At 35.8% G+C, this 17,987-nt stretch overlaps 3 protein-coding genes across 4 annotated transcripts; all 3 read left to right on the forward strand.

Moving 5' to 3' along the window:
• The first annotated feature begins 2,111 nt into the window (after positions 1–2,111).
• LOC113336662 (ent-kaur-16-ene synthase, chloroplastic-like) lies at positions 2,112–7,496 on the forward strand. Of its 2 annotated transcripts, none has more exons than XM_026582309.1 (14): positions 2,112–2,315; positions 2,916–2,971; positions 3,071–3,356; positions 3,432–3,612; positions 3,971–4,188; positions 4,274–4,394; positions 4,480–4,577; positions 4,653–4,876; positions 5,173–5,285; positions 5,389–5,487; positions 5,630–5,845; positions 6,116–6,257; positions 6,342–6,587; positions 7,022–7,496. In XM_026582309.1, the coding sequence occupies exons 1-14, from the start codon at positions 2,225–2,227 to the stop codon at positions 7,337–7,339; spliced, it is 2,409 nt and encodes an 802-aa protein (XP_026438094.1). In that variant the 5' UTR covers positions 2,112–2,224; the 3' UTR covers positions 7,340–7,496. The 2 variants fall into 2 exon arrangements, with proteins under 2 accessions (XP_026438094.1, XP_026438095.1); XM_026582310.1 differs by having other exon boundaries at positions 5,756–5,845.
• Positions 7,497–7,579: 83 nt separating this feature from the next.
• On the forward strand, positions 7,580–9,479 carry LOC113336663 (conserved oligomeric Golgi complex subunit 4-like). Its single transcript, XM_026582311.1, has 2 exons — positions 7,580–8,853; positions 8,978–9,479. The coding sequence occupies exons 1-2, from the start codon at positions 7,639–7,641 to the stop codon at positions 9,023–9,025; spliced, it is 1,263 nt and encodes a 420-aa protein (XP_026438096.1). The 5' UTR covers positions 7,580–7,638; the 3' UTR covers positions 9,026–9,479.
• A 109-nt stretch (positions 9,480–9,588) lies between these two features.
• LOC113336665 (tRNase Z TRZ2, chloroplastic-like) lies at positions 9,589–12,669 on the forward strand. Its single transcript, XM_026582312.1, has 8 exons — positions 9,589–10,132; positions 10,813–10,975; positions 11,061–11,131; positions 11,243–11,338; positions 11,469–11,582; positions 11,742–11,810; positions 12,033–12,107; positions 12,440–12,669. The coding sequence occupies exons 1-8, from the start codon at positions 9,716–9,718 to the stop codon at positions 12,530–12,532; spliced, it is 1,098 nt and encodes a 365-aa protein (XP_026438097.1). The 5' UTR covers positions 9,589–9,715; the 3' UTR covers positions 12,533–12,669.
• Positions 12,670–17,987: the final 5,318 nt, after the last annotated feature.

Below are 17,987 nucleotides of genomic sequence, written 5' to 3' on the forward strand. Positions count from 1 at the left end.
TATAGTGTACAAGAAACTGAAATGTGAAGAGGAGCGGCGAGATTGCGAGAAGATTAGCTTTCTCACTTGATTGTTTTAAAAAAATTAGGGTTAAGTTTAAGGATGTTATGAACATTTTAACACCTTTTCAATCGGTCAATCCCTCCTGTAAATTTTTTGTTCCCTCCTCATAATTCTTCCCTCCTCAAATCTAGGGATGGCCATTTTCCCCACCTAAATCCATCCCCGTGAGTATCCACTCCGTTTGGGTAGGGTTTTATCTGCACAAATGGGGATGGGTCGGGTATGGGTAATACCCGAAACCTAAGTTATGGGATGGGGCGGGGACGGGATTTAAGGTCCCCTCCCCATACCCACCCCGTTCATATCATAGGGGTTTAGACTTTCGTGCAAGAATTTGTATGAAATTTTTATACTTCCACCACTTAGTCAAGCTTTTTTTCATTTATTATATTCTCGATCATTCTTGTATGTTCATCACTTTCACTCCGTTGTTGTGATCCGAAATACTCTCTAAAAGTTAAAATAGAAAAAATGAAGTAGATAATAAAATGGTTAACGTGGACGAAGGTAGAATGAGAAAAGAAAGAGTAGAAAAACTAATAAGCCAGTTAAAGATTTTTTTTATTCACTTTAAAATAAATTTCTGAATTAAATTTTTTAGAATGCATTATTCTTACATTATTATTTCGGTTTGAATCATATTTAAGTTATGATTATTTATAAACAAATTTATGTATTAACTCAGTGTTATAGATAACTCATGGGAAACCCGCTTCGTATGTGCATTTTCCGTACCCGTCCCGCCCAATTCATGTGGGTAACTGAACATGTATGTGTATCTTTTTTACGAACGGGGTAGCGATTGGGATTGGCATACCCGCCCCATGGCCATCCTTACTCAAATCCATTCTTTCCCTCTTATTAACCGGACTCTTAGTTCGGCCCATCAAATCATCGACTTATTTAACTTTTACAAAACCGAATGATACTGGTACGTTTGCATTCAGACGATTCCGTTGCCCAATTTCGAATCCCTAACCGGACTGGGGACTACATTGCTAAAGAAGATCGCATAAGGCATCTTCACCACTTATCACCACTTGCTAAAGATAAATCTAGTCTGATGTCCAATATCTTTGATAAAAAGGAACTTGTAAATTTATGTACTTTATTTCTTAATTAATATATTCTTTTTTCCATAACTGGGACACAAGTGTTAATTTGGATTTTTGTTAAAAGGACAGCCAAAAGTTTAAGGGGAAAGCTGACTTTTGGTCCAATGTCTTTGATCTTGACTTAATTTGGGTGTAAATATAAACTAGTACTAAAAGTTATCTGTAACGTCAATTCTTCATCGCTACTAAGACGACAGTAGTGATGATGGATCAATGATAATTGAAACTAACATTTACGCATCACCACTTAGATATTTTTTGTTTACTGACCGTTTTTATAGATTCTCTCTCCATGTTTTCTCTGATTCATTGAGAGAGACACTAAGGATTTTCATCAATGCTTCATCATGACCAGCAGAATCCACCTATTATGATCAATGAACAAAAACCTTATTTCGTAATCCTTTGTGTTACTTTGTCGGCAACATTAATTGGTACTAGACTACAAGCTACTTCACAAATAGCCTGGGCTCAATCAGGTTGAATTAATACTCAGTTGGATTGATTGATCAACAATTTGGTCTTTTACAAGGAAGAAAAAAACGATTCAGAAGCTCCACTCTTACGGAGGGACTAGTGTATTCGAATAAGGGAATTCACATGGTTTGGATCTGCTTCTTTACAAATGAAAACTTTCTAGCTATCTTTAATCAAAGATCCATCTCTACTGCCTACTTGTGATGGCAGCGGTAAAAAACTAAGAGAGAGAATTAAGGTCGGAGATCAGTTTTAGTAGTAATTTATATTTGCACCCAAATAGAGTCAAGGTCAAATATAATCGACCAAAAGTTAGCTTTCCCCGAATGTTTTGGCTTTCCCTTTAAAAAAATGTTAATTTGTGTAAAAAGATTCATTTTTGATTCTGTTGAGACCCATTTACCCATTAAACAGGATCATTTTGGATTTTTGTTTTGTCTTCGGGTGTTTGTCTTCTTCTTCTTAGAGTAAAATAAAATACAAACATATTCAATTTCCAAAGGATCCTCGCTCCTTTAATCTGAACTAAAAGCTTTGTCCCCCTCACAGATAGTTTTCCACCGTCTGTGATGTTTCTCTCTCATCCCATTACTAATCACACTCTTCTCTTCAAAGAACCCAAAAGATCACCATGGACGACCACTTCATCTCCTCTACAAGGTTTCATCTTTCTCTCCCTTTCTTGTTCAAATTTAACTTGTGGGTTTCTTTCTTCCTTGATATTTAAGTAGAGGGTTTTGCTTTTTTTGTTTCTTATTCAACATATTATTACTTGATTTTTCGGGTTTGTTTTTATTTGATTACTTAGGAAATGAAATAGACAAATGACTTGCATACTGAATATCATTTACCGCTCTTGTTTTGGCCAGGTAGACTTTATTTCGATTGCGTTAGGACTAAAGTACATTTCTTTGGTTTAATTATGAGTTTGTAACATTAGTTTTTAATTGGATTTGTAAAGAATGTTACTTGCACGGCACAAAGATAAACTTAGAAAACCCATTATTTGAAACATAAGAATGTATCAAAGAAACTTGTCTTGGGGTCCATCGGCATGATCTAGCTCCATGCTCGTCTATATGTAGCATTGTAGGCTTATATTCGTTTCCTTAAGTCTTAATACTAAGCATAATTTTTGCTTAAGACTGTCACATTGAGCAGGTAATCTTTTTTTTTTTGAGAAACATGTTAGCTTCATCCTGAACAATAAGCATACTAGTACATGATTGTCATTTTGATTAATGCTGCAATTTTATGAAGCTGTTCTTGTGGACTCTCGGATTAGCGCATCAAAAGGAGCTAGTCATTATGTTATGGTACTGTCGTCCAGTATTTACTATTTTCTATACTTTTTTAATGTTATTGATACCACAGATTGTATGCGTAAACCAAGAATTGTCTTGTTTGCACTGTAGTACCCCTCGAAACCAAAGGAAAGAATCAGGGAAATGTTCACCAAGGTTGAACTCTCGGTTTCCTCGTATGACACTGCTTGGGTGGCAATGGTCCCTTCACCAAATTCACCATCATCTCCCTGTTTCCCCAAGTGTTTAAGCTGGATATTGGAGAATCAGCTTCCGGATGGTTCATGGCCTGTTGCTCACAACCATCCCTTACTGATTAAAGATGCTCTGTCGTCCACATTAGCGTGCGTCCTTGCTCTGAAGAAATGGGACATTGGCGAAGAGCATGTAAACAAAGGTATGCGATACTAACATGCTTTCATTCATCGTCCTTCCTGTTTCTTTTCCTTTAAATGGTCTGAAATATTTGCAGGCCTTCAGTTTATTGGATCAAAATTCTCTCTAATCAGTGATAAGAATCAGCATGCTCCAATTGGATTTGATATCATATTTCCTGGTATGGTTGAATATGCTAAGTTTTTAGGCTTAAATCTTCCCATGAGTACACCGGCTATAGATGTTTTGCTCCAGCACAGAGACTTGGAGTTCAAAAGGTGTGGCCTCAAAACCTTTTATTTTCCACAAGAAAATATGATTTGAAGTTAGAAAATATGTGCTCTAATAAGCATGAAACTAGGCCCAGCTTATCATATATTATACCTTTAGATGGACTTCTAAAGATGCTGTGTTTTCTCAAGGCTAGATGCCTCGCAGAGAGGATGTTTCGCCATTAATCACAATTTCCAGTTAAATATGGAGGCTCTCTATCAATGACTCCGAGATTCACTTTTGATGAGTCAACTGTCAGCGTGAAAAAGAAAAATTGAAAATATCTTGAGGATCTTGATTGTCTGTTTTCAGAGTTGTCCATTTTTACTAACTTTTCTTGTCACTGCAAATGTATCCCTCCAGAATTTCTGAGAGCAACTCCGAGGGAAGTAAGTTATATCTAGCATATATTGCAGAAGGTTGGGGAAAATATCATGATTGGAAAGACATCATGAAGTATCAGAGGAAGAATGGATCACTGTTTAACTCACCATCTGCTACGGCAGCTGCTTTTGTTCATCTTCAAGATAGTAACTGCCTCAATTACTTGCATTCACTCTTAGAAAGGTTTGGTAACGCAGGTGATTCTTTCTCCTTTTCATTAGAGTTCCTAGGTATCTATGCTATCATACAATACAAATTAATCACTTATGTCGCCTTGTACAGTTCCAACAGCTTATCCTCTAGACATATATGTTTCTCTCTCCATGGTTGATAATCTTGAGAGATTGGGTATCGATCGACACTTTAAGAATGAAATAAGAATTCTTTTGGACAGAATATACATGTACGTTCAGGTTTAACATTTTTATGTTGGTTTAGTAACTTAAGTTAGTTGAAGCTTTGATAAGTGCGAGATTGGCCAATGACAGATGTTGGTTGCATATGGAGGAGGAGATATTCTCAGACATGGCCACGTGTGCATTAGCATTTCGGATCTTACGAATGCATGGATACGACATCCCTACAGGTACTCAATCCAAGAGAAATTATCAGTTAGGAATCTTCTATTTATTGCGACTAATATATCATAATTCTGGTGTAGATGCTCTAGCCATGTTTGCTGGAGAAAATTTCTTTGAAACTCCAGGAGGATGTCTAAAAGATCTGTGCAGTACATTAGAGTTATATCGAGCTTCACATATCTTGATATCTCCTGATGAACAAATTTTGGAGAGACAACATTTGTGGTCTAGTAATTTCCTAAAACAATGTTTATCCAAATGTTTGACAGCCACCGATGTGTTTGATGGACGTATTATCCAAGAGGTAAGTGTGGGCCTTGTCGAATTCTGATACCCTTGTGAGTATGTGTTTCTTGTGTGCCAGCATAACCTTTTCTCCATGTGACATTTTCTTGCAACTTTCTTTTCAATTGCATTTCTACATTTTAAAAAAAGTTTAGTTGGTGAGTATGGTTGTTATGTTAATAATGAATATATGTCTTTAAGAATATTGTAACTGTGCGGCTGGTTGCTATAGTAACTGCAATGTTCTATAAAATTGATATTGACATTGTTATCAAAAGTTGCACCTACCTACCTACCATATTTTGTACATTTCAGGTGGATTATGCCCTTAAATTTCCCTTATATGCCAATTTAGAACGCCTTGAAAACAAGAGAAATTTGGAGCACTACAACATAGATAACTTGAGGATTCTCAAAAGTTCATATAGGTATACTTGCTGAACTGTTGGAGAATATTTCTTAGAATTTATCAGATAAATCAGTAGGCTACTATCAGACATATTTTATCGGTATTTTTCTAACTATTGGCAGGTCCTCGAACATTGAAAACAAAGATCTCCTTGATTTGGCTGTTGAAGACTTTAATCTGTGCCAATCAATACACCAGAAAGAGCTGCAACAACTAGAAAGGTGCCTATTTTATTTGCAGAGATTATTTTAAAATAAATATTTGACTCAAAAGCTTAACTACCCTTTTTCTTTCAAGGACAAAAAAGACGACGGCAGGTAATGCTTATCGAAAGTAACTTTGGTGCTCTTCTGATGTGAGCAGGTGGGTTATAGAAAACAGATTAGATAAGCTGAAATTTGCAAGACAGAAGCTGACATACTGTTATTTCTCTGCTGCTGCGACTCTTTACTTCCCTGAATTATCTGATGCTCGCATGTCATGGGCCAGAAATGGTGTCCTAACTACTGTGGTTGACGACTTCTTTGACATTGGAGGTTCCGGAGAAGAACTAGTAAACCTGATAGAATTGGTCGAGAAGTAAAGCTTAATTTCTCCTTACTATTTTTATGTCTGTCCTACCAAGTTCAGTTTTAATTGTTGCTCATTTTACTAGAGTTTTCACTTTGTTGATTCACTAGTAATGTGACCAATGAAACCTATTCCATTATGATGATGGGGACTTGAGACGGTAAGTCTCCACCATGTATTTGGTGAAGTTTTCGTGATGCACTTTACTTGTGTCAACAGAGCTGGATTCTTTAGTAAGCTTCAAGAGTTTGAGATGTTATATTAATGCCATGGTTACAGGTGGGATGGAGTTTCAACTACTGATTTTTGCTCTGTACATGTGGAGATTATATTCTCCGCAATTAAAAATACAACAAATGAGATAGGAGAGAAGGCATTCTCACGGATAGGGCACCACGTCACAAGCCACATAATTGAGATAGTGAGATCTAGCCCTATGTTTATTCCGTCTTTATATATACTTACAAGTTATGGTTACGCGGCCTAAATGTTATTTCTTCGGCAGTGGTTGAAATTGCTAAACTCCATGATGAAAGAAGCAGAATGGACCCATAACGAGGTGGTACCAACACTGGAGGAATATATGGCAAATGCATATGTATCTTTCGCCTTAGGACCTATTGTTCTCCCAGCACTTTATCTTGTTGGACCTGATATCCCGGAGGAGGTTGTTCGAGATACGGAGTACCATAATCTTTTTAAGGTTATGAGCACATGTGGGCGCCTCCTAAATGACATCCAAGGGTTCAAGGTATCCGTTACTTCCCTATTGTATTTTCCAGTAATCTTTATAAACTAAATGTGTTAGAGTCAGTCTATCCCACCCTCTTGCATCATCCCTATCGACAACCCCATTTTGTGTGGCTCACATATGATTAAAATGCTGATTTATGTCTCAACACTTGTTCCTATAGATTCTAACCCCTTCAAATGCTGTGCTAGCAGTCTAAATTTCCATATAATGATATATGTTTTCTGGAGGTATTCTCCTTAAATTCGGTTGTAGAAACATTCTCATTCTGTTGATATATTTTATTCTATATCCAATGTGTTCTTCACTATAAATAGTTACTTGGGGACCAACAAGTGAGGTATTTCAGTTCAGGAGAAAATCTGTCAAGTGGTTTAAATTTTGGGCGTCTATAATATTCTTTTTTTTTTCTTCGTCGTGTCTGTCTGCTGCAGAGAGAAAGTAAGGAAGGGAAACTGAATGCTGTATCACTGCTCATGATTCCTTGCAATGGTGTTGTTTCTGAAGAAGAGGCTGTGGGAAGGATTAGTGGTATGATCGAGATCAACAGAAGAGAATTGCTGAGATTAGTTTTACAGTCCAAGGACAGTGTGGTACCAAGACCTTGCAAAGATTTATTCTGGAAGATGAGTAAAGTAGTTCATCTGTTTTACAGGAATAATGATGGGTTTACATCTTTACAAGAAATGGTTAGTGCCGTTAATGCTGTCATTGAAGAACCATTAAGCATTCCTCCAAGTGATGTTTGTTAGTACCGCATAAGCTCGTCTTATTTCTATATTGTTATTAAGCAATCAACATTACTTGGCTTGTCTTCAGTCGTCTCACCCGATATGTACTACAAAGTGAATGATTTTTCTTTTTGGAATACGACAATGTTTTTCTGCAATATGAAGTCTTTTTTTGAAGGAATTGTTAGAAAGAAACTATCTAATGCAGTAGATCAACGAGATCATTCGACGATTATGAGATTTATTAAGCTTTTTCCGTTGTTAGGTCTTGAAGGAGAAGGGTTACAAGTTTATGTTAAGAATATAAACTTGGAAAATACATGGAATATAGGAAATTGAGTAGAGTAGAATCAGAAATCATTTCGTATAGTAAGAATATACTCTCAGTTGGAACTGTGGAAGGCCCGGATCCGAGAGAAGTTGAGCTGTATTTGGAAGAGATCTTGGCATTGATAGAATTGGGCGAGCAGTACACAGGGTTCATGGTTCGGGAATTGAGATCCGTTGATCCTGAATTGTGTCCACGGGCGACAAAAGCATTTAGAAATGGAAGTTTTAGTAAAGTTGTTCAAGAAATTACTGGGTTTTATGTGATTCTGGAGGAATTCTTTATGGTGGAAAATGTGAGGAAGGCAATAAAGATTGACGAGCACGTGCCTGATAGCCTCACTACTTCTACGGTTGATGATGTGTTCTATGTTTTGAAGAGTAGCTGTACAAGGGCTATCAGAACTTCAAGTATGAATTCATTACTTGCTATTCTCAGCGGCACAATGAATTTGTTAAGCAATGAGTATCAAGAAGCTTTGCAACATAAAATGAGAGAACCAAATCTTGGTGCCACGCTGTTTCTTGGTGGTGTTGGTGTACAAAAGATAGGAACTGAGATTGCAACAGCTCTAAATAACATGGATGTCAGTGGTGAACATGTCCAGAAACTACAACATTGTATTGAGGAGCAATGTGTAGAGGTTTTCCCTGCACCAGCTGACCGAGAAAAAATTATATCTTGTTTGTCTGAATTAGGGGAGATGAGCACCGGTTTTAAGCAAGCTCTAAATGCTGGCATGGAGCAACTGATCTCTACTGTGACTCCTCGAATCCGTCCTGTGCTGGACATAGTGGGAACAGTTAGCTATGAGCTCTCTGAGGCTGAATATGCAGAAAATGAGGTGAACGACCCCTGGGTTCAGAAGCTCCTCCATGCTGTGGAAACAAATGCAACATGGCTCCAGCCTACAATGACATCATCCAACTATGACTCTTTTGTTCATCTCATTATTGACTTCATTGTTAAGAGGTTGGAATTGATTATGATGCAGAAGAAGTTCAGCCAACTCGGTGGTCTTCAACTGGATAGAGATGCTAGAGCACTAGTGAGCCATTTCTCTGGTATGACTCAGAGAACCGTCGGAGACAAGTTCGCTCGGCTTACCCAGATGGCAACTATCCTTAACCTGGAAAAGGTTTCTGAGATTTTGGATTTCTGGGGGGAGAATGCAGGACCCATGACTTGGAGACTAACTCCAGCTGAGGTGAGGAGAGTTTTAGGTTTGAGAGTTGATTTTAGACCTGAAGCAATTGCTGCTCTTAGATTGTAGACCTCATTTCTTCTGTTCTTGTTCTGGCTAGAGTTCATATTTTCTTACTTATACTCAGGTGTTACAGATTGATAAATTCAGAGATTATACCCTGTATCCTTTCTGATGAATGACATATGGATTCGGCGGTAGAGTTGCTTATATCTTGAAAAGCTATCAAGTTTCCCTCTTTCCACAAAAACCAGACAATAGTCACAGGCAACACTTACAGCACCAAAGCACTTCGACCCGAAGCTCTCATATGATCAGTGTTCTTTCCAACTTGAAACACAATGATTGTCCCCAATGAAATCGCCACTCTCGTTTACACATATTGTCTTGTGCTGTCTTGTGCTCTATCTCCACTCAGATCCTGAATTATCTCAATACTTTCAGAATTGGAGTGTCCAAGACAAGCAAACACCATCATTATACAACACGGATTTTCGCGAAAACCACTTGCAAAATTCACAACTCAACAACAAAATTGCACCTATTAGAGATGAAGTATACAAAATAAGGAATATTTGAGCTTCATCAGTATCTCTATATAATGCTTCTCCACCCTTCTACCAAGTTGAACCTGGATGTCGCTGCATTTTTCAAAATCAGTCAGCTGGTGGTAAAAAGAAATACCACAAATATCTATGTGGGACCCGCAGCTGGTGATATATAGATATAGATCATAGACAGAAATTGAGGATAGGATTTGCAAAAACCATCCATGGGTAAGATTTTTGAAAAAGCGGAGACATAAAAAAAAACTTACCCAGAGCCAGAAGAAGAAGAAGGAGGAGAAGGAAACAAATTAAAAATTATGCAGATTTCTTCAAGCATTTCAAGCTCAAACACTCGTTATTTTCTTAAACCTCATGAACCCACATCACAAACATCATCAAGAGTCAATTTCCTAACTGTTAGAAAACAAAATAAATGGCATCAACGTGCTCCATCTGCTATAAAAGGGACTGGGTTTCCTGGGGCTGGGTCTGGTTTTCTTTCTACAATTGAAAGAGCAGTTGTTGAAGAAGAAGAGTATAGGAAAGCTAGGTCTGAAGTTAAAAGGAAAGGAATTGATATCGAAGGTTATTTAATTGAGGGTATGTCAATCGGAGGTCATGAAACTTGTATCATAATTCCAAGATTGAATGCTGCTCTTGATATTGGAAGATGTCCATCTAGAGCTGTGAATCAAGATTTCTTGTTCATAACTCATGCTCATCTTGATCATATTGTAAGTTTTTACTTCCATTCTTATTATTCAGTTGCCCCCCCTTTTGTACATAATATACTTTTAATTGGAAAATGATACGCGGGTCAATAGAAATTTGATTAGTACCTTAAAACTTAGAAGTGTCATTCGGCATCTTGTTACAGTTACATTTACAAGTTTCTGAATAATTTGTTCAGCCAAAATGATTTCTGCTCAAATGACACCAATATTAGAACTCGCTTTTCAGAAAGGGTAGAGGTTTTAAGGCCCATTGAGTTGCCCTATGTATCAGATGGTTTCATGAATATGCATTTTGGTCCTGGCTGATGTTGATTCAGTTCATTAAGTTGGTGGACTAGTTAAGTGTTGTATTGAATGGTCACTACTGTTAAATGCATAAAGATTTGAACAAATATTACGCTAGACCACATCAACATTCAGTACTTGTGTTTCATGAAAGGTAAATTATACTACCATGTTGCTGCTGACAAATCATATCTGAGTGAAGATTATGTATCATGAATATCCAACATTCAATATTTGTTTTACAAGAGGTTACTTTCTCGAAAGTAGTCCTGCAAATACAACTTGGATAACCATTTTGTGTTATTTACTTGAGTTTTGTGTCTTTAGATTCTTTAAATTGCTTTATGGAGCCATCCTGTATATTCCAGAATGAGTAATTTGTTACGTGATTTTAGGGTGGGCTTCCAATGTATGTTGCAACTCGTGGCCTTTACAGCTTAAAACCTCCAACAATTTTTGTACCTTCATGCATCCAAGAGGATGTGGAAAAGTTATTTGACCTTCACAGATCTATGAGTCAAGTGGATTTGGAATTTGATCTTGTTGCTTTGGATGTGGGTATGTCATCCTTTTTTTATAACCTATTAAAACTTATCTCCATGGCTAATGAAAGCTGCCAGCTGACACGCAAATTTGGTTCCAGGTGATACCTATGAAATACGGAACGATCTTGTTGTTAGAGCATTTGAAACTAGCCATGTTATTCCAAGTCAGGTTTGTCCTCTTCATCTTCTTTTTTCTATCATTTTCCCCTCATATATGTGTGCAGTTTGGTGGACTGCTTGACCCATTTGGTCAGTAAATATAATTCCTTTGTTTGCGCAGGGCTATTGTTTTTACTCGGTGAGGAAGAAGCTTAAAAAGCAGTACTCTCATTTAAAAGGAAGGCAATTCGAGAAACTAAAAAATTCAGGTGTTGAGGTTTGTATTTGTACACTACTCTGTAGGGTGCAAATTAGACATTTTTTCTCTAGTTTTAAAATGATGCTACTCGTTGGAGCTGGATCCAAATTCTCCAACATTATGCTTGACAAGTTTTTTTTTTCTTTAGATTACAGATACTGTATTATCTCCAGAGGTAGCTTTTACAGGAGATACATCGTCCGATTTTTTCCTTAACCCACGCAGTGCTGATGCCTTGAGAGCAAAAGTTCTGATTACTGAGGTAAAACTGTTGAACTGAATTGCATGTTAAGTTTGTTAACAGCACGCATGTACTCCATAGAAGTAAAATCAGTCGATTGATAATAGCAATTAGCTAGCGGTTGCACGTAATAAAACAGATAAATAGTTTCATCTTCTGCTGATTTTTCTTTTTCCGCAGGCCACTTTCTTGGATGAAGCAGTTAGCGTTGAGCATGCTCGAGATCATGGGCATACTCATTTGTTTGAGGTACACAGACAACTTTTTGTCATGGGTTTTTCGTGCATCATTTGTCCATGTCTTCTTTTCCAGGAACTAGTGCTTTTCTTTCACCATGAGTTACGAAACAATCCACTGTAGTCTGTAGTATACTATTTCTTATGTCCTTGCTCCAGAAGACCCAAATAGTGGAGTATGACTGGTTTTGTCGATGACCTCATTCTGAATCATGAAACTCTTGAACCCATGTAGATCATGGAACATGCAAATTGGATCCGCAATGAAACGGTACTGCTCACACATTTTTCGTCCCGGTACAAGCTTGAGGTGAGCATCACCCATTCAGTTAAGATTTTTTTTTTTCCACATGCTAAGAAAATTTCAATTTATCCTTTACTATTTATTTGATAAATCATACTCTTGTGGGCAAGGCTTTGAGTAAGCTACCTTCCTCGGGAGCTGTTTTATCAGATAAATCATACCCAAAGTCTGAAAACATTTGCAGTAACCTCTCTGAACAAGTTTGGATTTTACTAATACAATGGAAAGAAGTACATTTATATTACAGCCATTGAATATGATAAATGGCCAATACTTAGAAGTTATATCCTGCATTTGATTGGCCATTGTGTAAGCATGCTAATGTATTTCTCTTTCAGGACATTCGGGAAGCTGTTCTGAAGCTACAGCCAAAGATGTCGGCCAAGGTGGTTGCTTTGACAGAGGGCTTCAAATCAATGTACAATAACTAAATAACATATAGATGATTCTAGTTCTGCACATTTTTGATGTAAAGAGATGTAACCTCTTCAGTCCATTAGTATTCGTTTCTTTCTCATGAATAACGTTAGTGTTTTTCCTAGTTCATATCATGCCATTCATACTCATGCTGCTCGTGCAAAAACAAACTCATGGTTTTAATTTTTTCATTATTATTTTTATTTTTCTCAGATAATGTCAAGCTTTTCCAAATTGGACTCTATGCAGCCTTTGACATTCTAGGAAGAAACTACCTGTCTTCGTTTTGCTGCTGCTTAAATTGTAAATAAAAAACATACAAAAATTCAAGAACATTTTTAACTCCAAACAAGCAATTGATATTATGGAAAGTCGATTCAATCTTACAAGCATCGTGTGTCCATAAAGGTGCACTTGCGAAAATAGAACCCCAAAACCAATATTGTTGCATAGATTATGCCCCAGGTGACAATAGTGACATGATGAACGCCCAAAATCATTCTTGAACCTACCCCTTCCTGGAGGGTAACGGCGTAACGCCCTCTCCTACTCGCCCACTTTTTTTGTTGAATGACCATCACAAATTTAAGACACTAAAGTTTTGGTGTACGGCCGTATTTTTCATGTGCCACACGTATTTTTCACTGCCCCCACGGCGAGGCATATTTTCCAGTTGCAACGCTTATAGTCGTTCCTAAAGGTGTGGATTTATAATCTTTTTGGCGGTGCTCCTATTAGGAACACTTGTAGTTGTTAATTGGTGACTCGAATAACTGTTGTTAGTAATTTAAGAATGCAAATATATGTTCCAAAATTCACCCAATAGTTCCAAGAGTGTCGCAGCTGTTGTGCAACGGACATCCTCTCAACTTGTAACAAGTAATGGCATAGTCCAATATAAAATTGTGATAGAAATCCATTTCACCTAGAGGAAGGATCCCTTCACACTTTTATTATCACACTATCTCACACGTTGGACGTTATTTTTGTGAATAAAAAACCAAACCGTAACGGATTTGAAGCTAATATTTTTAGGATATATTCCTCTTACCAAGTTCTACATGCCTACCAAAAATGAGCACATTCCAAAATATAAAACCTCACAATCTACCGGTCTTAATTTCGACAGCCAGAGATCCGTTGATTTTCAACGGTTCATTATCGAAGTAGTAGATGGTGGTGTTATACGTCTCGGAATACGCTCATTTTTGGTAGGAACGCAGAACTATGTAATAGTAACATATCCCCTAGATATTAGCTTCAAATTCGTTATGGTTTGGTTTTTATTCGCAAAAATGACGTCCAACGTGTGAGATAGTGTGATAATAAAAGTGTGAGGGGATCCCTCCTCTTTCACCTGTTGGCATAAAAGATATAAGTTCTGGTGTGTTTATATATTTTTTTTAAGTACACAACATAGCATAATATAGACCAGGACCAATTATTTACCCAACGAGTGAACGATAGTTCCTTGGAAATCAATCACGAATGCTATGTGCTTGTAATGTTATACCGATATGAATCGACTATGGCGAGAGCATACTAAATATTACTTAACAATTGGAATCATAGGTGTAATATAGTGATCGACAAAGCCGAAAACAAAGCTTGGGCTTCCCTTCTATTTTGAGACCTTAAGTGCAGGTTCTGAATATAAATTAGTGGTTGCAATTGAGTTTATTTAGTGAAACTAGCGTTTAACAAGCGCAAACAAAATAAAAATCTTTGTCAAAGAACGAAGTTTTCGCAAAGTTCATACCTTATTGCATATTGTATGTAGTTCAACTGTTCAAATTCGACAAAGCCAAAGCAGAATTCGTGTTGCCACAGATCATGTATAATTTAAATTTGATTAAAAAAATTGATAACTTTACGTCAAATGGGATCGGTTAGAGCATCGCTCGGTTGAACCTATAAGTATCGGTATGTCAAGCTTGTTGTCAGTGTTAAACAGCCAAAAATATTTTCTGATTTGTTGTCTACTAAAGTCAATCTCGGATATGATAAAATTTAGTTGAATCTCATAAATCACCGAATACCCTTGAAGATTGAAGACTGAATAACACGAAGAAATATGCGAGAACTTCATAGTCAAAGGTATGTGAATACTGACTATCTTATTTACTTATTATTTCTACCATTCTATCTTCCGAGATAATGTTGTACAACTTTTATACATATGATGAATTACAAAAAAGAAGTTTCGTGTTCAAGCTTGTACTTGACTAATCTCTAAACACGGACTCAAGCATTGGATGGTCATGGTACTTATCTATTTTGAAGTTAAGCACATTTTTTATTGTTCAACAAACTATTTTTTGCGAAAGAAAATCCTAAAAACATCAAGTTACATTAATGTTCACCAATTGATTTTCTAGTTCGCGAACGGTCCAAAAACTTGATGTTACTGAACTCTAAAGTGCATAAGAGTTCTCGAACTGATTTTTGTAGTTCGCGAACTATGTAGTTTTCACTACGTTCCTGGAACTTGTGAATTTTCTCTTGTGTTCACAAACTGTGCATTTTTGGATAAGTTCCTAGACACTCCAAACATCTCGAGTTCGTGAACCAAGTTTTTTATTTCGCGAACTAGACAGTTTTTGAGTGGTACTAAACTCCGACTTTGCTTGATGGTTCACGGACCATACTAGGTAATTCGTGAGCTAACTTTTTGTGCATGGTCCTCAATCGACAAATATGCGGATACACATTCTTCTTTGTATTACAAGGAAAACTTCTCACATGCTTACAGAGTCAACATTCTATGGATTAATCTATATGGAAAAGTTAAAGTTTTCTTGGGTGATTCGTAAACTTGGAAAAAAATTCACGAACTTGCTTTGAATGCAAGTAATAGTTGCTTGAATTTTAAGCAACCTAGCATGATTCATCATTATATGGAGGATTCTCTGCAACCATGCACGGCGTTCACTAGTTGTTGCTAGAGTCGTCCTCCAAAGATCTAGGTTTCCTCGAGAAACATAATTAGGCTATGACTTTGAAAACTTCATTTGGTATTCGTGAAGCTCGATGAGACTACATTTTACCTGATAGATCTTTTTTATCCGGAAAAAATCTTGATAAGGTCCGTCTCTTCTACTATATGACCATTCAAGAACTGTTGATTGATGAATAAGATTAATAGAAACTAGAAAGAGTTCTTCGTCTCGATAATTGAATTCAGAAGAAAATCGAAAATAAATAACGAGTCTTCACAAACTAAAATCAAGGTTTGTGGCTATCAATTCATGAAACAGTAAGCTGGAAACATAGTTTGTTTTTGACATGGAAAGAGAAATCATATTTACTCGTCGTTGTGTCATACTTGGTAATTGAATTTTTCTTTCTTTATTTTATACTAGTTTTCTTTGTGTATGATAATCAATAGTTCATTGATGTAATTTTTGTTGTTTTTCATTGTATATCCTACTGTTGCAAAATCAATGTTTGTTAACATGTAAAAATTATGGTTTTTCCCATTTACCAAGATGTTGTATGGATACTACCATCGAAGTATATATATGGGACCAATTTTATTACCAGCAATTAGTAATTAAAGTTCTATATCAATTCATTATATATATTTTTTGACAAAATTATGTAAATTAGTTTTAAAACATAATTTGAAGTGAAATGTAACCTAAATAAAATATTACACATATTTCTCAATAAGAGGCAAAGTAGTCAACGACGAATTAATTATTATTAAAAATTATTCATCTAATGATTTAATTATATGACCCCCAAAATATACTACCTGCAAACGATTGGATATTAACTTACGCAACATTGCACGAATTAATAATTACATCTCCCAAAAAAAAAAAAATTTATCATGGAATATTCAGGGTTCAAACTAGGAAAGCAAACAAAGAGATATCGAAAATTTACCAAAAAAGTAAATTAAAACTACTTAACACAACTACAAGATACAAGAATCAATAGGTTATGTAATTCTCATATGTTGTTTTTTTCTAGAATGGATGAAATAGACGTATTTTACAGTGCCATTAAAACTCGTAAATGGAATTTATTCTCTCATAGGGATCACTGCTAAATGTTCCTAAATCTATGCTTCTTGTTGGTTGAGGGAGAGGAACTTGACATAGGTTATCAACTAATTGTCTTGCAACAAAGAAAAAAAAGAAAAAAGAAAAATTTATTTGATTTCTTATTGGAATACATGGTTAGCGAAAATAAATATAAAGAAGTCATTAAAAATTTGTTATTCGGTTTTTACGATGAAAGAGTGATGCCATCACAGTGAAGCATGTGAATGAACTAAAGGTAAAGTCTTACATATCATGTGAGATCACAATTCAATGTTTGACTTTGTATAAATTTTGAGGATGGTGTTTTTCTGTTTTTTTAACATGCTATAATCCAAATCACATTTCCAAATATTGTAAATGATAAAAATTTTAACCATTTGTGAGTTTGTATATGAGCCTCGATTGGAATGTTATATTATTTTTCCATATAAATCATCAATTGCCTTTCCATCTTTATGATCTGCCTTCCATTTCTCCAAATCCAAACTACAAAGACACTATAACTTTGTGATAATTGTTTTTCTTTTAATAATAAAGAAATTACTGGTAAAAAAAATTTACCGTAAATTCAACCTTATGATAAAACTGGTTCGTCTTGAGTATTCTTATACCTTATAAATGGTTTATTTCCTTACGTGAGTTTAAGCGTGAATCGTGAAGTGACTTTTTTTTTATATTTAAGTATTGAATCGCGAATCGAAGATTCATGGTCAATTTTGTATTCATGAAAAATAAGATGGATACACATTATAGATTTTATTATTAGTTAATATGATGTAATTTACTATAAATAGATAATCTTAAGAATAAGTATGTATTTGAGTTAGATGATTTTATGATCCAATTACGTTATATATTTTTTACATGTGTTACACATCGTAATAGAATCAGTGGTTCAATGGTTAAATCACAAACTAACATACTTATGTTAAGGGTTCCACTTTTGTTAACGACTTTTTTTGTATAACAATAAAGTATACTTCTAGGATTTACAAGAGTTGGAACGAACAGAACGACAAGCACATCGCGCGTGCATATTGACTAGTAAAACATAAAATCAATTTTATTTTTTCTCGCTTTTAGAACTATTATCAGAAACTGATAAACCAGTCAAATGACATTTTCAGCAAAATGAACCTACTAAAAGCTACTCCACTTCTTCTTCATAAACTATATTGTTATTCATCTTTAGATCTGCAAACTTCAGAATCTATATAGTTATTCATCTTTAGATATGCGAAACTAGTATCTCTCTAAAGATCCAGGTTCAATACAATACCTGGTTTGATTCTTCACTAAAAGCATCTTCATAATAATATAGTGCTATCTTCACAAAGCTATTCATCTTTAGATCTGCAAAACTAGTAACAATAATGTAGGCTTCAAGGATTTACATGAATTTGATGGTGATTTTGTA

Source organism: Papaver somniferum, unplaced genomic scaffold (genome assembly GCF_003573695.1).
Source record: "Papaver somniferum cultivar HN1 unplaced genomic scaffold, ASM357369v1 unplaced-scaffold_154, whole genome shotgun sequence".
Classification (NCBI taxonomy): Eukaryota; Viridiplantae; Streptophyta; class Magnoliopsida; order Ranunculales; family Papaveraceae; genus Papaver; species Papaver somniferum.